General features: G+C 36.0%; 1 protein-coding gene across 1 annotated transcript in view; it reads left to right on the top strand.

The window, feature by feature from the left end:
* LOC106832433 (phospholipid-transporting ATPase IB-like) overlaps positions 1-23850 on the top strand; it is a 123085-nt gene that overhangs the window by 52596 nt on the left and 46639 nt on the right. Inside the window, 2 exon segments of the mRNA XM_070520414.1 lie at positions 1378-1488; positions 14274-14348. Of these exon segments, the coding sequence (XP_070376515.1) occupies positions 1378-1488; positions 14274-14348 (186 nt within the window).

Raw genomic sequence — 23850 nt, 5'->3', positions numbered from 1 at the left:
AAGCCAGTCAGTAATGCGGGAGATTGGTTTGATTCTTGCTTTGGCCCCTATTAACACGCTATTTCAGGTTAATGATAACACTGTAAGCCGCGCCAGTTTTTTTCCATCTTACTTTTACCAGACAGCAGCTTTGAATGGAGACAGGGAGAGGGTATTATGCCATGGTGTGTGCCGTTTTGTACTTTTCCCGGGATGAGTCTTGTCCCCAGCACTGTGGTGGACATTTTCCTGTTTCTGCCCCACCCCCTCCCGCCATGAAGTACGCTGCAGCAGTGGCCCAACAGTGGCTTTTTCTTTGCCACCTCTTGGTGATGCACCACTTTCCCTCCCTGACTGTATCGGTATAATGTGCTCACAACCTGGATCATTTTACTCTCTGAAAAGAGTAAATGATTCGCTTCTCCCTCCCCAAATTTCTTCATATTTTTAAATCATCCCCAGAAATAGGAAATCATTGCAAAGCTAAAAACTGAGATGTTGGAATGTTGCTTATAATGACTCAAGTTTAATATCAAGTCCTAGGTCAAAACAAACAAACAAAAACCTTCGTTCTTTAATTCACTTATTTTCAGTTTAGCTATGCATTTTATGAGTCAATGTCTCTCACCTCATCCTGCCCCCTCATGTTCCAAACTCTCAGATATTCTCTTTTGAGAGGTTAACTTTTCCATATGTACCAACTTCTGCCACTTTGAAGTCAGTATTGAATTTTAGGAGTCACGAAATGACTGAATTACCTCAGGCTGTGGAACGACTCCCCTGGGTCATCAACCGTCCCAAGTGTTTACGGAGTGCCCGCCACATCCTAGGCGTGTTTCTGGGTGTTCAGGACCCGTTGGTGAGGAAAGTAAACAAGCACTGCCGAGACTCCGTGTTACCTCCCTTTGTAGTTTTAATTTTTTCTTTTTATTTATTTATTATAGGAAATGGGGAACTGATTTCTACAAGACTTTATGTGTACCTGGTGAGACTGAAAAACCAGTGACTGAGACTGAGGTTCTTGTCTCCGATATGGTGTTTCTTTTAGTAAATAATTCTGACCCCTTCTCCTGATTAAGGTCCTAGAGGTGTCTCAGATTAAATGCAAAGCCTTGTACGTGGCAAGTGAAAATCCAGGCAGCATTTGCTGGGCAAAAAAGTGATGTTTAATTTTTTTAATATGAGAAGTTAATTTTATGAAGCTTTAAAAGGTTCATTTATAGCCAACTGCCATGTCAGGGTGTCTCCGGCATCGGTTTCATGCTGCTTGCGTCTGCGTGGCATTCCCTACAGCAGGCCTGCTGAAGCATGAAGCACTGGGAAGATGGCATTTTGTGGGTTTGCCACTAAATGGTAGGTTCATTTGAACTTACGTTGACTGTTATTTCTGTCTTTTAGTTTTGCTACTTGGAGAAGCTTCTGTTGGTTCACGGAGCTTGGAATTATTTTCGAGTGACCAAATGCATATTGTATTGTTTCTACAAGAATGTCGTGTTGTATGTTGTTGAGGTAAGAAAGGAGATACACTTTCTTTCACTGAGGAGCTAGGTCTCTTCTTTGACAGCAGACTTGGTAGTTTAGTTTTTTTCAGATTTATCTCATTTAAATTACTGTTATGAAATGCCGCTTTAAGTTTTGCTCACATAAAAGTGACTCAGTAAAAAATGAATTTTCTAACCACTATCCTGACCTTAAAAATACTTGTATAAGCCTTAAATTTGGCTGTGGAAATATATTTTTAAATATGTTATTTTGAAATAGTTATAGATTCACAGGATGTTACAAAAAATATTTTCAGTAGGTCCTATGAAAACTTCATCCAATTTCCCCCAAAGATAACACCTTATATAACTACAGGACACCATCAAAACCAGGAAATGGATGTTAGTACAACCCACAGAGCTTGTTCATATTTCACCAACTTTACCTGCACTCGTGTGTGTATGTGTGTGAGATCCTGTAGTTTTAACCATGTGTAAGATTCACACAGCAATCAAGATACAGACCTGTCCCCCACCCCCCAACAAGAAAGATACAGATCTGTTCCATCAGCACAAGGATCTCCCTCATGCTACACCTTTATATCCACATCCATCCCTAACCCCTGGCAGTGACTAATGTGTTCTCTATGATGTTGTTCTTTCAAGAATGTTCTAAAAGTGGTATCATATAGTGTGTAACCTTTTGAGTTCCCTTAGTATAACTTATGTACCATCCGCCTGTTGAAGGACATTTACACTCATTCTCGTTTAGAGCTTTTATGAATAAAATTGATATGAACATTTGTGTATAGGTTTTTGTGTAAATACAAGTTTTCACCTATTTATGATAAAAATTCAAGAGTACAATTCCTGGGTCATGTGGTAAGTACGTGTTCAATTTTCTATATATAAAATCATGTCATCTGCAAATAGTGACAATTTTACTTGTTCTTTTCCCATTTGGATCCCTTTTGTTTTATTTTCTTTCCTAATTGCTCTGGCCAGAACTTCCAAGACAGTGTTGAATAAGAGTGGCAAGAATGGGCATTCTTGTCTTGTTCCTATTCTTAGAGGGATAGCTTTCAGTTTTTCACTATTGAGTATGATATTAGCTGTGAGTTTGTCATATTTGGGGTTTATTATATTGAGGTACTTTTCTTCTGTACCCATTTTATTGAGAGTTTTTTATCATAAATGGATGCCAAATCTTGTCAAATGCTTTCTCTGCATCTCTTGAAATGATCATGTGATTTTTATCCTTTATTTTGCTAATGTGGTGTATCACATTGATTTGCAGATGTTGAACCATCCTTGCATCCCTGGGATAAATCTCACTTGATCGTGACATATAATTCTTTTAATGTATTGTTGTATTCAATTTGCTAATTTTTTTGAGGATTTTTGCATCTATGTTCATCAGTAATATTGGCCTGTAATTTTTTTTTTTGTATTGTCCTTGTCTCATAAATGTTGGCCTTATAAAGTAAGTTAGGAAGCATCCCCTCCTATTGAATTATTTGGAAGAGTTTGAGAAGGATGAGTATTAAATCTTTTGCGAATATTCAGTAGAATTCACCGGAGAAGCCATCTGGTCCTAGACTTTTGTTTTTTTGGGAGGCTTTTGATTACTGTTTCAATCCCTTTACTAGTGATTGGTCTACTCAGATTTTTGATTTATTCTTAATTCAGTTTTGGGAAATGGTAAGATTCTAAGAATTTATCCATTTCTTCTAGTTTATTCAGTTTGTTGGCATATAGCTTTCCATAGTATTCTCTTATAATCCATTGTATTTTTGTGGTATCTATTTTAATTTTTCCTCTTTCATTTCTGATTTTATTTATTTGAGCCATCTCTATTTTTTTCTTAGTGATTCAGATAAAGGTTTGTCAATTTTGTTTGTCTTTTACAAGAACCATCTCCAGTTTCATTGATCTTCTCTATTGTCTTTTTGGTCTCTGTTTCATTTATTGCCACTCTGATTTTTATTTCCTTCCTTCTACTAACTCTGCACTTCATTTGTTCTTCTTTGTCTAGTTGTTTTAGGTATAGGATTAGGTTGTTTATTTCAGACTTTTCTTGTTTCTTGAGGTATTGCCTTCTTAATACTGCTTTTGGACAGAAAACAATATGTGTTGGTGATAATGTGGAGAAACTGGGACTCTTGTGCACAGTAGATGAGAATGTAAAATGGTGCAGCTGCTGTGGAAAACAGTATGATGATTCACCAAAAGATTAAAAATAGAATTAGTGGGGCTTGCCAGGTGGCACAGCGGTTAAGTGCGCACGTTCCACTTCGGTGGCCTGGATCCCGGGTGCAGACCTATGCACTGCTTGTCAAGCCATGCTGTGGCAGGTGTCCCACATATAAAGTAAGGAAGTTGGGTGCAGATGTTAGCTCAAGGCCAGTCTTCTTCAGCAAAAAGGGGAGGATTGGTGGCCAATGTTAGCTCAGGGCTAATCTTCCTCAAAAAAAATAAATAAATAAAATAAAATAAAATAAAATAAAATAAAATCAGCATGTGATCCAGCAATCCCACTTCTGAGTATCTATTTAAAAGATTTGAAAACAGGGTCTTGAAGAGATATTTACATGCCGTGCTCATAGCAGCATATTCACAATAGCCAAGTGGTGGAAGCAACACACATGTCCAATGATAGATGGATGGATAAACCAAATGTGGTTATCCACACAATGGAATATTATTCAGCTTTAAAAAAGAAGGAAATTCTGACACATGCTACAACGTGGATGAAACTTGAGGACATTGTGCTAAGTAAAGTAAGCCAGACACAAAAAGCCAAATATTGTACGATTGTAAAGTAGTCAAATTCATACAGACAGAAAGTAGAATGGTGGTTGCCAAGGGCTGAGGGTTGGGGGATATGAAGAATTGTTAAGCGGGTACAGAGTTTCAGTTTTGCAAGATGAAAAAGTTCTGGAGATTGCACAACAATGTGACTGTACTTAACACTCCTGAACTATGCACTTAAAAGTAGTTAAGATGGTAAATTTTATTTTATATGGTTTTTACTACTATTAAAAATAAAGTAAAATCAATCAGACATATTTGTGTAGATCTATTTCTGGATTCTCTAATCTAATCCATTGATCTGTGTGTCTGTCCCTCTGCCATCAGCACATTGTCTTGAATACTATAGTGATATGGACAGCCTTAACATCAAGTGAAATGATTGCTCCCACTTTATATATTTTTAATTGTCTCAGTTATTCTAGGTCCTTTGCCTTTTCATATACATTTTAAAATAAGCATACTTATGTCTACAAAAATACTTGCTGGAATTTTTATAGGAATCGGGTTAAACTTATAGGTGAATTTGGGGAGCATTGATGTTTTCTGTGTTGAATCTTCCGATTCATGAACACGGCATGAGTCTTCATTTATTTGTCTTCTTTGATTTCTTTCATCAGCATTTTGTAGTTTACCACACACAGCTCTGTACATGCTTTGTTAGATGATATCTAAGATTTTCATTTTCTTTGGAGAAATTGCGAATAGCATTATGAGTCAATTTCAGTGTCCACGTGTTCATTGCTAGTATATGGAAATATGTCTGATTTTTGTGGGTTATTCTAGTATCCTTCAACCTTGCTAAACTCACTTATTAGTCATAGGGGTTTTTTTTTAATATTCCTTTGGATTTTCTACAAGTCAATTATGTCATCTGCAAAGAGGGACAGCTTTATGTCTTCCTTTCTAATCTGTAAGACTTTTATTTCTTTTTCTTGACGTTTTGCACTGGCTACAACTTCCAGTGCTGTGTTGAATGGGAGTGATGAAGAGGACTTTCTTGCTTTGTTCTGGATCTTAGCAGGAAAGCACCTACTTTCTCACCATTTAATATGATGTTAGCTGTAGGTTTTTTTTGTAGATGCACTTTATCAAGTTGAGGAAGTTCTCTCCTGTTCCTAGAATGCTGGGAGTTTTCACCACAAATGGGTGTTGGATTTTGTCAAATGCTTTCTCTGTCAAATGATGTAAGCATATGATTTTTCTTCTTTAGTTTGGTGATATAGGGGTTACATTGATTGGCTTTCAAATATTGGCCCAGTTTGTATCTCTGGAATAAAATCTACTTAGTTTTGGTATATAATTCTTTTTTCACATTGATAAATTTGATGTGCTAATATTTTGTTGAGTATTTTTCTAGTACTATTAATGCATTTTTGGTGGTCAGTTGATGAGTAGAGTGAACAAGAAATAGAAAACAATAACTTTGGTTCCATTTTTTTCATAAATAATGTCCTATGTGAAGAAAATCTGAGAAGCTTGCCAAACCAGCAGCACCTGGAAAAGCTTTCTACCAACTCACCAAATCTGAGTTAGCTCTAGCTGGACGCTGGCCTTCACAGTTTTAAATATAATTACTTGCATTTTTTCCATATACCTTGAAGAATAGAATATAATTTCTATAAGCAGCTAATATTCTGTTAACTGTACATTGCCAATTTAGGGATTCTGCCTGGGTATATTTATTTTTCCACTTGAAGGTTACTAAAAGTGATATTAACATGTTTAGGCATTGACCTGTACTTCTATTTTTGGAGGTGCATTCCATTAACTAGTTTGAAAGACAGATTTTATATTGTGTTGAAAGGCCATATTGTATGCTTTGACTATATAACATCAAGAACAAGTAAATTTTATAAATGCTTAAAATACTGTACTTTATCATTCTTTTTTTCATGTCATCTGTCAAATTATGCATTCGTGTTTTCATATTCTTTGGATAAATACCCAGCAGTGGAATAGCTGGATCATATGGTATTTCTATTCCTAATTTTTTGAGAAATCTCAATACTATTTTCCGTAGTGGCTGCACGAGTTTGCACTCCCACCAGCAGTGTATGAGGGTTCCCTTCTCTCCACACCCTCTCTAACACTTACTGTTTCCTGTCTTGTTAATTATACCCATTCTGACGGGAGTGAGGTGATATCTTGTTGTAGTTTTGATTTGCATTTCCCTGATAGTTAATGATGTTGAACATCTTTTCATGTGCTCGTTGGCCACCTGTATATCTTCTTTGGAGAAATCACTGTTAACAATTTTTGCCCATTTTTTAATTGGGTTGTTAGTTTTTTTTGTTGTTGAGATATATGAGTTCTTTCTATACTTGGATGTTAACCCTTTAGTAGATATATGGTTTGCAAATACCTTCTCCCACTTGTTAGGTTGTCTTTCCATTTTGTTTGATGGCTTCCTTTTCTGAGAAGAATTTTTTAGGTTGATGTAGTCCCATTTGTTTATTTTTTCTATTGTTTCCTTTGCCTGGTCAGACATGTTACTTGAAAATATGCTACTAAGACTGATGTTGAAGAGAATACTTCTTATGTTTTCTTCTAGAAGTTTAGAGGTTTCAGATCTTACATTCAAGTCTTTAATCCATTTTGAGTTAATTTTTGTGTATGGTGTAAGATAATGGTCTACTTTCATTCTTTTGCCTGTGGCTATCCAGTTTTCCCAAAATCGTTTATTGAAGAGACTTTCCTTTCTCCATTGTACGTTCTTGGCTCCTCTGTCAAAAATTAGCTGTCCATATATGTGTGGGTTTATTTCTGGGCTCTCGATTCTTTTCCATTGATCTGTGTATCTGTTTTTCTGCCAGTACCATGCTGTTTGGGTTACTATAGCTTCGTAGTATATTTTGAAATCAGGGAGTGTGATACCTCCAGCTTTCTTCTTTTTTCTCAGAATTCCTTTGGCTATTTGTCGTCTTTTGCTGTTCCATATAAATTTTAGGATTCTTTATTCTATTTCTGTGAAAAACATTGTTGGAACTTTGATAGGGATTGCATTGAATCTGTAGATTGCTTAGGATGTATGGACATTTTAACTGTTAATTCTTTCAATCCAAGAGCGTGGAACATTTTTCCATTTCTTTGTGTCTTCTTCGATTTCTTTGAACAATGTTTTATAGTTTTTGGTGTACAGATCTTTCACCTCTTTGGTCAAGTTTATTCCTACATATTTTGTTCTTTTTGTTGCAATTGGAAATGGGATCATATTCTTAATTTCTCTTTCTGCTACTTCATTGTTAGTATATAGAAAGAGAACTAATTTCTGTATGTTGATTTTGTATCCTGCAACTTTACCATATTCATTTATTATTTCTAAAAGTTTTTAGCGGATTCCTTAGAGTTTTCTTTGTATAAAATCATGTCATCTGCAGATAGTGAGAGATTCTGTTCTTCTTTTCCAGTTTGGGTCCCTTTTATTTCTTTTTCTTGCCTGATGGCTCTGGCTCAGAGATCCAATACTGTATTACATGAGTGGTGAAAGTGGGCCTCCTTGTCTGGTTCCTGTTCTTAGAGGGATAGCTTTCAGTTTTTCTCCATTGAGATTGATATTAGCTGTGGGTTTGTCATATATGTCCTAATTATGTTGAGGTACTTTCCCTTTATACCCATTTTATTCAGAGTTTTTATCATAAATGGATGCTGTATCTTGTCAAATGCTTTCTCTGCATCTATTGAGATGATCACGTGATTTTTATTCTTCATTTTGTTAATGTGGTGCATCACATTGATTGATTTGCAGATGTTGAACCATCCCTGCATCCCTGGAATGAATCCCACTTGATCATGGTGTATGATCTTTTAAATGTATTGTTGTATTTGACTAGCTAGTATTTTCTTAAGGGTTTTTGCATCAATGTTGATCAGTGATATTGGCCTGTAATTTTCTCTTTTAGTGTCATCCTTGTCTGGTTTTGGTATCAGGGTAATGTTGGCATTATAGCATGAGTTAGGAAGCTTCCCTTCCTCTTCAATTTTTTGGAAGAGTTTGAGAAGGATTGGTATTCAATCTTCTTTGAATGTTTGGTACAATTCACCAGGGAAGCCATTTGGTCCTGGACTTTTATTTTTGGGGAGGTTTTTGATTATTGTTTCACTCTCCTTACTGCTGATTGGTCTATTCAAATTCTCTATTTCTTCTTGTTCAGTTTTGGAAGGTTGTATGATTCTAAGAATTTATCCATTTCTTCTAGATTATCCAAGTTGTTGACATATAGCTTTTCTCAGTATTCTCTTATAATCTTTTGCATTTCTGAGCTGTCCATTGTAATTTCTTCTCTTTCATTTCTGACAATTTGTTTGAGGCTTCTCTTGTTTTTTTCTTGGTGAGTCTAGTTAAAGGTTTGTCTATTTTGTTTATCTTTTCAAAGAACTAGCTCTTGGTTTCATTGATTTTTTCTGTTGGTTGTTTAGTCTCTATTTCATTTATTTCTGCTCTGATTTTTATTATTTCCTTCCTTCTACTGATTTTGGTCTTTGTTTGTTCCTTTTCCAGTTCCTTTAGGTATGCTGTTAGATTGTTTGTATGAGATTTTTCTTGTTTGTTGATATAGGCCTGTATTGCTATGGAACTTCCCTCCTGAAACTGCTTTTGCTGTATGCCATAGATTTTGTCATATCATATTTTCATTTTCATTTGTCTCCAGGTAGTTTTTTGTTTCTCCTTTGATTTCTTCATTGACCCAATCATTGTTCAGTGGCATTTTGTTTAATGTCCACATATTTGTGGCTTTTCTGATTTTCTTCCTGTAGTTGATTTCTAGTTTCATACCGTTGTGGTCAGAAAAGATGCTTGGTGTTATTTCAGTCTTCTTTAATTTATTAAGTCTTGTTTTGTGGCCTAATATGTGATCAATCCTGGAGAATGTTTCATGAGCATTTGAAAGGAATGTGCATTCTGCCATTTTTGGATGGAATGTTCTGTATATATCTACGAAGTCCATCTGGCCTAATCTGTCATTTAAGGCCAGTGTTTCCTTACTGATCTTCTGTTTGGATGATCCATCCATTGGTGTAACTGGAATGTTAAAGTCCCCTACTATTATTATGTTGCTCTCTATTTCTCCTTTATGTCTGTTAATAATTGTTTTATATATTTAGGTGCTTCTATGTTGGGTGCGTTGATATTTACAAGTGTTATCTCCTCTTGTTGGATTGTTCTCTTTCTTATTATGTAATGCCCTTCTTTGTCTCTTGTTATAGTTTTTGGCTTAAGGTCTATTTTGTCTGATGTAAGTATTGCTACCCCAACTTTCTTTTCTTGCCATTTGCATGGAGGATTTTTTCCCTTCCCTTCCCTTTCAGTTTGTAAATGTCTTTAGGTCTGAAGTGTGTCTTTTGTATGTAGCATATATATGGGTCTATTTTTTTTATTCACTTGGACACGTTATGTCTTTTGATTGGAGGATTTAGTCCATTGACATTTAATGTAGCTTATGATAAGTATGTACTTATTGCCATTTTGTTACTTTTTTTCTGGGTGTTTTAGTAGCTCTTCTCTGTTCCTTTCTTCTTCTCTTGCTCTCTTCCCTAGTGGATTGATGCCTTTCTTTAGTATTATATTTGGATTATTTTCTCTTAATTACTCATGTATTTATTATAGGTTTCTGGTTTTGGTTACCATGAGGTTCATATATAATAATCTACATATATAGCAGTCTATATTGAGTTGATGGTCTCTTACATTTGATCTCTTTCTTAAAGCTCTACCTTTTATTCCTCTCCTCCCACATTTTATGTTTTTGATATCATATCTAACCTCTTATTCATGTCTCTGTATCCATTACCCTCTTATCATTGAAGTAGGTAATTTTTGTACTTTTGTTTTTGGCTTCATATTATCTTCATAGGTAGTTTACTCCCTTTACTGTATTTTTGCCTTTTGCAGTGATTTTGTTACCTTTTTTAAAAAAAATAATTTTCTTATCCTATTTGTGGTGTTCTCTTTCCCACTTAAATAAATCCCTTTAGCATTTCCTGTAAAACTGGTTTCTTAGGGATAAACTCCTTTAATTGTTGCTTGTTGAGGAAACTCTATATCTTTCCTTCCATTCTGAATGATACCCTTGCAAAGTATAGTATTCTTGGCTGTAGGTTTTTTCCTTTTAACACTTTAAATATATTGTGCCACTGCCTTCTAGCCTTTTTCTTCTGAGAAGTCAGCTGCTAGCCTTATGGGGTTTCCTTTGTATGTCACTGTTGCTTTTCTCTTGTGACTTTTAGGATTCTCTCTTTATCTTTAATTTTGGACATTTTAATTATAATGTGTTTTGGTGTGGGCCTCTTTGGGTTTATCATGTTTGGTGCTCTCTGTGCTTCTTTTACTTGGATGTCTGTTTCCTTCCTTAGGTTAGGAACGCTTTCAGCTATTATTTCTTCAAATAGATTCTCTGCCCCTTTGTCTCTCTCTTCTTCTGGGACACCTATATTATGAATGTTAGTGTGCTTGATGTTGTTCCACATTTCCATTAGACTGTTCTCATTCTTTTTAATTCTTTTCTCTTTTATCTGTTCAGTTTGGGTGATTTCCTCTAATCTTTCATCCAGCTCACTGATCCATTCTTCTGTATCATCTACTCTGCTATTGAGTCTCTCTAGTGAATTTTTCATTTCCAATATTGTATTCATCATTTCTGATTGGTTCTTTTTTATATTTTTCAATTCTTCCATTCTTCTCCCAAGATCAGTGAGCATCCTTATGACTATTAGTTTGTACTCTTGTAGATTGTTTATCTTTGTTTAATTTAGTTCTTTTTCTGAAAATTTGTCCTGTTCCATTATTTGGAACATATTCCTTTGTCTCCTCATTTTGCCTGTTTTTCTGTGCTTATAGCTATGTCTTAAGTGCATCAGCTACATCTCCTGATCTTGGAGCTGTGGCCTTGTGTAAGAGATGCCTTATGAGGCCCAGCAGTGTGCTTCCCTCTCATGATCAGTTCCTAATGTTTCCTAAGTGACCCCTTTGTGGGCTACATGTGTCCTTCTGTTGTGACAGAGTTGCTCTTGTTGCAGGTGCTCAGGGAGGCAATGCTGTCCCCTGGCCAGCTGACTGTAATTCTCAGCTGCGTGTGGCTGCTATGGACCCTTCAGTCACTTTATTGGATTTGGGGAGTGCCTGCACAGTTGGCTGCAAGGTCTAAAGCACATTCCTGGAACAGTTTTTCTTTTAAGTGAGTTGGCCCCCAGTGGCTGGTTTCTAGGCTCAGGGGCTTACAATTGCTGTAGGCCTCTGGCCTGGAAGGCTGTTGTTGGTTCTCTCAGGATTCCAGCTGAGTGGGGCTGGCTCCATGCGTGGGAGCACCCAATTGTTTCAGGCTTTGTAAGGTGGGGCTCATCCCCTATGTGGCTGTTTGAGAAGCATAGGTCTTCTGCAGCTGACAAACCCCATGGCCCACAAGTTCACACACACTGTCAATAGAGTCCTGGCCCATGTACACATCCTGACCCCCTGAAGAGGACCCATTTCCCCACTGCAAAGGCCCACACACACTCCACCAGTGCCCCACACAATCCAGCCACTCCTCATGCATGCCCTGTCCTGCAGAGGCAGGCCCATTTACCTGCCTGCGGAGGATCAAAGCACCCCACCTATGTGGGCCCACAAGTTGCTTGAGGCCTTGCTTTTGGGTGGGGCCAGTCCCTAGGGAAATCTGCCTACCCTGGCTGAGCTGAATTAAATCAACACTCTAGTGGGTAGGGCAGACTGCAAGGCTAACAGACCATGGAAAGAACTCCAATAGTGTGTGCTATCATCTGTGTCAGCACACCTGTATTAGGTCATGGTAATGGCTGCCAGCAATGTCTCAGTCCCCAGAGAGGTCTCACCTCTCACTGAGATCTGCCCAGAGCCTATCAAATGAGTCTCTTTTAAAGAAAGGTCTGTGTGCTTTTTTTCTGGTGATTTTAGGTTGCTTTCCAAAATGGGTGAATTTGTGCTTGGGCCCTTTAAGAGCTGGCTTTTTTTTTCACTTATGTCTGACAGCATTTCAAGAGGTATTCCCTGTTGTAGTTAATAGCCAGCAAAGCCTGATACCATGACACTCGTCTCAGTTGTGCTGAGCCTGAAGGATGCTTATAGTGGTAATGCTCCCCCAATTAGGTCCCCCACTCCTCCAGGGAAGGCTGCATACCTTAGGATTGCTCCCAGCTGGCTCTGAAGCTCCACAGCTCATAAAGGTGGCTTTTTTCTCTCTAGAAAGGTATTTCTGCATCTTCCTCCTCAGTCAGGACTATCCCTTGTTGCAGGGGTTCTTTTTATCCAGTTTTCAGTTCTCTCTCAGTGGTAATTGTTCCAAGAATAGTTGTAAATGAGTTGTGTTTGTGGGAGGAGGTGAGTTCAGAGTCCACCTATGCTGCCATCTTGACACCAACCTTTTAGAATTTTTATTTAATTCTTTGTTATTGTTCTTTTTCTACCAAATAAGTAATGTCAATAAAATACATAGATCTAATTGTCCAACAATGCCTTGCTTCAGCAAAGAATAATATTGAGTTGTAAAGGTTCAGAATGACTTTGTCTATGGCTCCAACAAATTGTAGTGCCTGCAACTAATAACATTTACAGTTGGTCTATCAAAATTATTTTCAGAAACATCTTGCCAAGTCCTGGGCTTCTTGGAGTAGTCAAAATCTCACAAATATGTGGTAGTCAAGGATGTTATTTCAAGTGAGGGGTATAAACTCTTATCTTGTCTAGGATTACCTGGTATTGACCCTACAAAATGGGACTAAATTTTGCAGGAAATATTTCTGTCTTTCAATATTTTGGATGTATCAGGTCAATAAAACCTAGTCTTGGTATTTTATGGTGATTCTTGATTTTATTCTTCTTAAAAATATATTCAATTATAACCTACATTTCATTACCATCTAATTGTTTTTGTATGGTTGTGTTTTAACCAATTAAACTGCAAGATGCTTCAGTGCATGAATTATATTTGCTAATATATTTCCTTGATAATTCTAACTCATTCTAGGAAAGATTGGAGGCAAATTTGTTTAAATTATATTTTATGTCTGTTGTGTGTGATCAAGTAACAAAAATAACATTTATTGAATGGCATCAATATATTGACACTGTGATAATCATTTTTATGTATTATCTTATTTAAAACTTGTAAATCCTATGAGAAACAGAGGTTCAGAGAGGCCAAATCACTAAGCTAAGTTCACATAGCAGTGAGAGTGAGGAAGTGATAGAGCTGGGATTCAAACTCAGGTATGTCTGCCTCTAAATTGCATGCATGTAAAGACTACCTCTCATAGTTGTGAAGATGGAATTGAAGTTTATGTCTTCCTAATCCCAAACTATGAAATGTGGCCAAAGAGGATTTTTTTCTAATTCATGATGTTAACTGTTTGAGTCTTATGATCAGTGATGCATTTAACAAATCACCCCTAATATATGAGTGTATGAGTATGGGCTGTTGGTCATATGGTTCTGGGCTCCAATCCCATCTCTGCCACTTATTAGCTGTGTGGCCTGAGTGAATAAATCAATCTTTTTGAGCCTTAGTTTCCACAATTATTAAATCAAGATAACAATATCTACTTTATAATATTACTATCAGGATTAAATATGATAATGCTTTAAAGTAACAACACAGCCTTGTCTAAGATAAGTGCCCAGTACCTGCTGGCTATTAAAATACTGTGATGGAAAAAAGATATATGTGGTAACTATGCCCATGGAAGACATACAATAAGCCCTTGTTACTTGATTTGAAATTATTTGCAAATGACCTTTTGCAAGAAATATTTTGGTATAAATATATATGCCATTAATTACCAAAGTACATCAGTATTTTTTAATATCAGTAATATATGAGATCTGAAACTCACAATTTATGAAAGAACAATTGTATGACCCCCTTAGTAATTATTTTCTAGTAGTTCTGCCAGCTGAAGGGTCCATCTTCTGTGCCACTTCTTTTTAATATATGGATATATTTAGGTCAACACTAATGTAGTGCTTCACTTGGCTTCCTTCTCTCTCAGCTTTGGTTTGCCTTTGTTAATGGATTTTCTGGACAGATTATGTTTGAACGTTGGTGCATCAGCTTGTACAACGTGGTAAGCATTCTCCATCTCTGTCTGGTAGCATGCAGGACTTCAGAGACATTCCTTTACTGTGGTGTCTGGGAAGTATATCTAAGTCAATCATCTTTACGCATAGGAGGCAGCACAAATACATCTTTAAGGCACATCCTGCAGAAGCCCAAACTCCACACAGCTACCTTGAATCATAGCAGATCATTCTAGAGTAGCTACATGAAATTTGTACCCAATGTATTTTGATAATATATCTGAAACCTCTTTACTATATGCCTATACAATGTTTTCATGCTTTTAAGTCAAGTAAAAATTTCTTAACTCTACCTAAACTCATTCCATTTAATATATATAATTCAGATTTAGCTATCTTTGTATATGTGTGTTTTATAAGTGTAATTTTGTGTCCTTTTTAACTTCTTGGTAGAAAATTTGTCCTTTTGCAAACATATCACCCTATGTCTTTACTAAATGATAAATTTTGATATCAAGTCCTATAATAAATACTATTTTCCATTTTAATAGAATTTTCTAAAAATAAACAATCCCATACCATTGCTTGACTCATTTTGAATTCAAAAACTAGAAGTAAATTAAGCAGTATGGCTAAATGGCTTATTAGGCATATTACCTTTTAATTTTTATTTTATTTTTCTTGTATTGTTATCCCACTTTAAAGATTGGAAGTTAGGGAAACCTAGAACAAAAATTAGGCTCCCAACAAGTATATCATGACCTTTCTCCTATACTGAGTTATCATAATCACGTTATACTCTGGATGCTCTATGCCATAACCTTTAAAATTCTGTTATCTAGAAGCTTAAATTCGGAAACAGACAGCAAAGAGAGAAGTTACTGGACGGAAGTCATTGAGTGCCCAATACTACTAAGATGCCTAGTACTATGAGTATTTACAGTTCTGTGCATGCCAATGGCTAGATGTATTTGGCTAGAGCACTAGACCACTGAAGCTGAGGTCATACATAAAGTTGTCTCTACCAGGCTTTTGGTTACAGATGACAAAAATCAACTTTCTTTAAAGTTTCATTAGAGACTGGAGTAGGGATTGGCAGAGTCTCTTCTCTGTGTTAGAAAAATCACTATGAATGCATAAGCCACAGATATTGGTCACTGGAATCTTATTTGATTTTATGAATGAAAACATAGATTCTGGCATTTTTTACAAGCAGTAAATGGAGCTACATTGGGAAATTTAAAATTATGGACATTTTAGGATAAAATATGATGACATTAATATCCGTTGACATACTAAATCTTATCCCATTACACATATATTTTACAGATGGGGAAAAAATAGGCTTAGGCCATTTCAAATAGTGGCAATGCCAGAGATAGATTATATCTGCTTATTTGATAACTAAAGTTAAATCAGTTGTCATACTATTTCTAGAGGTCATATATTACTTCTGCTTCTGCTCATATATGACTGACTACAATACGAATTACCCTCCTACCAGAAAAACACTACAGTATCAGACAAAATTTCTGAAATGGTGGTTTCCAGACATTAGACAACAGGCTGCTGAAGGCTGTAATCCCTGAGGGAAGGCCTATTTCCAGGCCACAGTGAAGGAAGATGTATGCAAAAGAAAGCCCAGGTGTCTTACTGAATTGAAGACACAGAGGATAGAGTTCAGTTGGCTAAGGCAGGTAGAATATCAGAGAAGGCAGAAAATCAGAGAAGGGGAAACTATGCTGAGAGGGAGAGCCAGACAGAGAGGCAGAGGCAGAGATAGAGACAAACATAGTGTCTCTGGAGATCTGCAGATAGCCCCCTTGGGCCTTTGGCTGAAGCCTGATCTGTGTGCACATGAGAAAAGTCTATCCAAAGTTAGGGAGAGAACCACCAGAAAGCAGTAGGCTGAATTCTTGGAGCTCATTCAGGGCTAATAATAGTTTGTATTCCCACCAGTCAAAGTGGGAAGACCTATTACACAGGATATTGGGGAAATTCCTTATACAAGTCACATTTTTAACAATAAAGGTTAATTAAACCCTTAATAAACACTATTCTGGACCCATCATAACAAAACTTAAAAGCAAGCTTCAAAAGTATCCAACTGATTTGCAAGTCACTTACCTGTATGTCAGAATACAGGCAGACACTAATGAAAGTACACAATTAAGTACTCAAGAACACAAAATTCACAGCATCCAATAAAAGATATGAGACATGCAAAGAAATAGGAAAACAAGATCCAAATCAGGTGAAAAACAATAACATATCCAAAAATTATAAAGATGATGAAATTAGTAGCTAAGGACCCTAAAACAGTTAAAATCTTATAATCTTATAAACATGTCCAAAGATATAAAGGGAAGGGTGACTATAATGAGAAGAAAAATGGAAGATATAGAAAAGAACCAAATAGAACTTTATGATGAAAAATACAATATTTGAAATGAACATTTTTCTGGATGGGATTAAGAGTAAATTAGAAACTTGCCTCACCCAATAATGTGCCCAACGCAGCTGCATGTGGCCAGGTATCACAACCAGCCAGCCCCAGGGGTCAGCCTAGTTTACCCAGGTGCGCACAGTAATAGCAACACCACCACAACAGAAGGGCACACACAGCCCACACAGGGGGCCCCCTGGAGCTTTTGGCACAAGTGACAAGAGGGGAGCACACTCCTGGGCCCCATAAGACATCTCCCACATAAGGCCACATTTCTAAGATTGGGAGATGTAGCTGATGTACCTAATATGTGGAAATAAGCACAGAGAAATAGGAAAAATGAGGAGACAAAGGAATATGTTCCAAATAAAGGAACAAAACAAATCCTCAGAAAAAGAACTAAATGAAACAAAGATAAACAATCTACCTGATAAATAATACAAACTAATAGTCATAAGAATGCTCACTGGTCTGGAGAGAATAGATGAACGCAGTGAAAACTTCAACAAAGCATTGAGAAATATAAAAACCAACCAAACAGAGCTGAAGAATATAGTAATGGAAATGAAGCATTCACTAGAGGGAATCAACAGCAGAGTAGATGACACAGAAGAATGGATCAGTAATCTGGATGAAAGAATAGAAGAAATCACCCAAGCTGAACAGAAAAAAGAAAAAATTAAAAAGCAAGAACAGTCTCAGGGATCCCTGGAATAACATCAAGCATACTAACATGTGCATTATAGATGTCCCAGAAGAAGAGAGTCAAAGGGGAAGAGAACTTATTTGAAGAAATAATGGCTGAAAACTTCCCTAATCTGAGAAAGGAAACAGTCATCTAGGCACAGCAAGCACAGAGAGCACCAAACAAGATGAACCCAAAGAGGCCCACACCAAGACACATTATAATTAAAATGTCAAGAATTAAAGATAAAGAGAGATTCCTGAAAGCTGCAAGAGAAAAGCAAGAAGTTTCATACAAAGGAAACCCCATAAGGCTATCAGCTGAATTTTCAGCAGGAACCTTATAGACCAGAAGTGAGTAGCATGAAATCTTTCAAGTTCTGAAAGGAAAAACCTACAGCCAAGAATATTCTGCATGGCAAGGGTATCATTCAGAATGGAAGGAGAGAGAAAGAGTTTTCCAAACAGGCAAAAACTAAAGGAGTTCATCACCACTAAACCAGCCTTACAAGAAATGTTAAAGAGACTTATTTAAGTGGAAAATAAAAGGCCAAAAATAGGAATAAGAAAATTATCACAGAAAAAATATAATTGATAAAAGCAAATATACAGTAAAGGTAGTGGATCAACCACCTATAAAACTAGTATGAAGGTCAAAAGACAAAAGTACCAAAATCATTTATATCTATTACAAGAGGTTAAGGGATACACAAAAATAAAAGAAGTAAAATATGATATCAAAAACATGAAATGTTGGAGGGCAGAAGAAGTGTAGGGCTTTTAGAAGGAGATTGAACTTAAGAGACCATCAACTTAATATAGATTGCTCTTTACATAGATCATTATATATGAACCTCATGGTAACCACCAACCAAAAGCCTATAATAAATACACAAAAAATAAAGAGAAAGGAAACCAAATATAACACTAAAGAAAGCCATCAAATCACAAGGGAAGAGAACAAAAACAAATGAAAGGGACAGAGAAGAACTACAAAAACATCCAGAAAAAAGTAACAAAATGGCAATATACATACTTATCAATAGTTACTTTAAAAGTAAATGGAATCAATGCTCCAATCAAAAGGCATAGGGTTGGGGGCCGGCCCCGTGGCTGAGTGGTTAAGTTTACATGCTCTGCTTCAGTGGCCCCGTGTTTTGCTGGTTTGGATCCTAGGTGCAGACATGGCACTGCTCATCAGGCCACGTTGAGGCAGCATCCCACATGCCACACCTAGAAGGACCCACAACTAAAATATACAACTAAGTACTGGGGGGACTTGGGGAGATAAAGCAGAAAAAAAAAAAAAAGATTGGCAACAGTTGTTAGCTCAGGTGCCAATCTTAAAAAAAGGCATAGGGTGGTTTAATGGATAAGAAAAACAAGACCCATATATATGCTGCATACAAGAGACACACTTCAGTATCTAAAGACACTCACAAACTGAAAGTGAAGGGATGGAAAAGATGTTCCATGCAAATGGAAATGAAAAGAAAGCTGGGGTAACAAAACCTATATCAGACAAAGTAGACTTTAAAACAAAAACTGTAACAAGAAACAAAGTGCATTACGTAATGAAAAAAGGAACAATCCAATGAGAGGGTATAACACCTGTAAATATCTATGCACCCACATTAGGAGCACCTAAATACATAAAGCAAATATTTACAGACATAAAAGGAAAATTGACATTAACACAATAATATCAGGGGACTTTAACACTCCATTTAAATCAATGGATAAAGCATTCAGACAGAAGATCAATAAGGAAACATTGACTTAAGTGGCACATTAGACCAGAAGGATTTAATACATATATACAGAACATTCCAGCCAAAAACTGCAGAACACACGTTCTTTTCAAATGCACATTGAACACTCTCCAGGATAGAGCACATATTAGGCTACAAAACAAGTCCCAATAAATTTAAGAAGATTGAAATTATATCAAGCATCTTTCCTGACCACAACAATATAAAACTAGAAATCAATTACAAGATGAAAACTAGAAAAGTCACAAATATGTAGAGATTAAACACAATGCCATTGAGCAACTATTGGGTCAATGAAGAAATCAAAGGAGAAATTAAAAATTACCTGGAAACAAATGAAAATACAACATGCCAAAATCTATGGGATACAGCAAAAGTGGCAGTAAGAGGGAAGTTTATAGCAATACAGGCCTACCTCAAGAAAAAGAAAAATCTCAGATAAACAATCTACTATTACACCTTAAGAACTAGAAAAAGAACAAAAAATGAAGCCCCAAATCAGTGGAACGAAGGAAATAATAAAAATCAGAGCAGAAATAAGTGGAATAGAGTCTAAGAAGACAATATAAAAGATAAAAGAAACTAGAGTTGGTTCTTTGAAAAGAAAAATGAAATTTACAAACCTTTAGCTAGACTCACCAGGAAAAAAAGAGGAGGCTCAAATAAATAAAATCAGGAACAAGAGAGGAGAAATAGCAGTGGATACCACAGAAATACAAAGGATTAAAAGAGAATACTATCAAAAGCTATACACCAACAAATTGGATATTCTGGAAGAAACAGATAAGTTCTTAAAATCATCCAAGCTTCCAAAACTGAATCAAGAAGAAATAGAGACTCCGAATAGACTAGTAAAGAGATTGAAACAGTAATCAAAAACCTCCCCCAAAACAAAAGTCCAGGACCAGACGGCTTCCCTGATAATTCTACTAAACATTCAAAGAAGATTTAATACCTAGCCCTCTCAAACGCTTCCAAAAAATTGAAGAGGAGGAGATGCTTCCTAACTGATGCTACAATGCCAATATTACCCCGATTCCAAAACTGGACAAGAACAACACAAAAAAGGAAAATTATAGGCCAGTATCACTGATGAACAAAGATGCAAAATCTTTAACAAAATATTAGCAAATCAAATACAACAATACATTAAAAAGATTATTCACCATGATCAAGTGGGATTTATTCCAGGGGTGCTGGTATGGTTCAACATCTGTAAATCAATCAACATGATATATCACATTAACAAACTTAATAAAAGTCATGTGATCATCTCAGTAGATGCAGAGAAAACATTTGACAAGATACAGCATCCATTTATGATAAAAACTCTGAATAAAATGAGTATAGAAGGAAAGTACCTCAATATAACAAAGACCATATATGACAAACCCACAGCTAACATCATACTCAATGTTGAAAAACTGAAAGCTATCCCTCTAAGAACAGGAACAAGAGAAGGATGCCCACTTTCGCTACTCTTACTTAACATAGTATTGGAAGTCTTAGCCGGAGTAGTTAGCTAAGAGAAAGAAATAAAAGAGATCCAAACTTGGAAAGAAGAAATAAAACTGTCACTATTTGAAGACGGTATGATTTTATATAGAGAAAACCTTAAAGAATCCACCAAAAAACTGCTAGAAATAATAAACAAATAACGTAAAGTTACAGGGTATAAAATCAACATAAAATCAGATGTGTTTCTATACACTAATAACAAAAAAGCAGAAAGAAATCAAGAATACAATCCCATTTACAATCACAATAAAAAGAATAAAATACCTAGGAATAAATTTAACCAAGGAGGTGAAAGACCTGTACACTGAAAACTATAAAACATTGTTGAAAGAAATTGAAGGAGACACAAAGAAATGGAAACATATTCCTTGCTCATGGCTTGGAAAAACTAACACAGTTAAAATGTCCATACTTCCTAAAGCAATCTACAGGTTCAATGCAATTCCTCTCAAAGTCCCAATGATATTCTTCATGGAAACAGAACAAAGAATCCTAAAATTTATGTGGAACAACAAAAGACTCTGAATAGCCAAAGCAATCCTGAGAAAAAAGAACAAAGCTGGAGGTAGCACACTCCCTGATTTCAAAATATTCTACAAAGCTATACTAATCAAAACGGCATGGTACTGGCACAAAAACAGATACACAGATCAATGGAACAGAATTGAGAGCCCAAAAATAAACCCACACATCCATGCACAGCTAATTTTCAATGAAGGAGCCAAGAACATACAGTGAAGAAAGGAATGTCTCTTCAATAAATGATGTTTTGAAGACTAGACAGTTACATGCAAAAGAATGAAAGTAGACCATTGCCTTACATCATACACAAAAATTAACTCAAAATGGGGGCTGGCCCAGTGGTGCAGTGGTTAAGTTCACATGTTCTGCTTCAGCGGCCCGGGGTTTGCTGGTTCGGATCCCGGGTGCGGACATGGCGCTGTTTGGCAAGCCATGCTGTGGCAGGCATCCCACATATAAAGTAGAGGAAAATGGGCAAGATGTTAGCTCAGGGTCAGTCTTCCTCAGCAAACAGAGGATTGGCAGCAGATGTTAGCTCAGGGCTAATCTTAAAAAAAATAAACTCAAAATGGATTAAAGACTTGAATGTAAGACCTAAAACCATGAAACTGGAAAAACCATAGGCAGTATGCTCTTTGATATTGGCCTTAGCAGTATTTTTTTTTTTATCATGTCTTCTCAAGCAAGGGAAACAAAAGTAAAAGTAAATAAATGGGAATACACCAAACTAAAGTGCTTCTGCATCGCAAAGGAAGCCATCAACAAAATGAGGAGAAAACCTACCAATTAGGAGAAGATATTTGCAAATCATAAATCTGATAAGGGGTTAATATTTAAAGTATATAAAGAACTCGTACAACTCAACAACAAAAAAACAACCTGATCAAAAATTGGGCAGAAGGTATGAAAAGACATTTTTCCAAAGAAGATATACAGATGGCCAACAGACGTATGAAAAGGTGTTCAACATCACTGTTTATTAGGGAAATGCAAATCAAAACTACAGTGAGATATCACCTCATGACCATCAGAGTGGCTATTATAAAAAAAAACAAGAAATAACAAATGTTGGAGAGGATGTTGAGAAAAGGGAACCCTCATACACTGCTGGTGGGAATATAAACTGGTGCAGCCACAATGGAAAACAGTATGGAGATTTCTCAAAAAAATTAAAAAATAGAGCGACCATATGATCCAGCTATTCCACTTCTGGGTATTTATCCAAAGAACATGGAAACAGTAATTTGGAAAGATACATGCACCCCTATGTTCATTGTAGCATTATTCACAATAGCCAAGACTTGGAAACAACCTAAGTGCCTATAAACAGATGAATGGATAAAGAAGATGTGGAACATATATACAGTGGAATACTATTCAGCCACAAAATGATGAAATCTTGCCATTTGCAACAATATGGTTGGACCTTGAGGGTGTTATGCTAAGCAAAATAATTCAGATGTAGAAAGCAAAATACCAAACGATTCCACTCATATGTGGAAGATGAAAAAACAACAACAAACAAACACATAGACACAGAGAATAGACTGATGGTTACAGTGGGGAACAGGGGAGGGGAAAAGGCAAAAGAGTTTGTAAAAGGACCCATGTGTACAGTAATGGATGGCAATTAGACTTTGGGTAGTGAACAAAATATAGTCTACAGAGAAGTTGAAACATACACCTGAAATGTATATAATGTTATTAGCCAACGTTAACTCAAAGATTAATTAAATAAAAATCATTTTTAATAGAGAAAATAAAGAAAAAAAGGCAGAGATTGTCAGATTGGATTTTAAAAAACCAAGACACGAATACATGATTTCCAAAGAAAAACCTACTTTAAATATAAAGACACAAATAGGTCGAAAGGAAAAGGATGGAAAAAGATTTACCATGTAACACTAATCAAAAGAAAGCTGGAATGACTATGTTCATAACAGAAATAACAGCATCAGAAAAGGAAATATGGCAGTGATGAAGATGGACATTTCTTAATTATAAAGGGGTTAATTTATAAATAAAACATTAGAATTCTAAGTATGTAAGCATCTAATAACATAGCTTATTAGAAATGAAGCAGAAATTGATATAATTAAATGGAAAATTAAGTAAATTGACAATTACAGTCCAAGATTTAAAGTCTCCTTTATGTGGCTGATAGAAACTATGGATGAAAATTCAGAAAGGGTATAGAAGATTTGAATAATATTATAACTAACTGGACCTAACTGACATTTACAGAAAACTCTACCCAACAACAGCAGAATACACATTGTTTTCAAGTGCATGTGGAACATTCACCAAAATAGACCACATGCAGGGCAATAAAACAAGTCTTAGTAAATTCAAAAGGATTAAAATTATATGGCGTATGTTCTCTGACTCTAGTGGATTTAAACTAGAAACAACAGCAATATATTAGGAAAATACCCACATATCTGAAAATTAAAGAACACACTTCTAAATATACTATGGGTCACAGAAGAAACCACAAGAGAAATCAGAAGATATTTTGAACAGAAAGGAATGAAAACACAAACTTTCAAGTTATCTGGGATGCAGCTAAAGCAGTGCTTAGAGGATCACTTACATTTTAAGTGGTCA

The sequence above is a fragment of the Equus asinus genome, chromosome 11 (genome assembly GCF_041296235.1).
Source record: "Equus asinus isolate D_3611 breed Donkey chromosome 11, EquAss-T2T_v2, whole genome shotgun sequence".
In the NCBI taxonomy this organism is placed as follows: domain Eukaryota; kingdom Metazoa; phylum Chordata; class Mammalia; order Perissodactyla; family Equidae; genus Equus; species Equus asinus.
The sequence above is the reverse complement of the archived record's forward strand: the minus strand, read 5'-3'. Positions and strand labels throughout refer to the sequence as shown.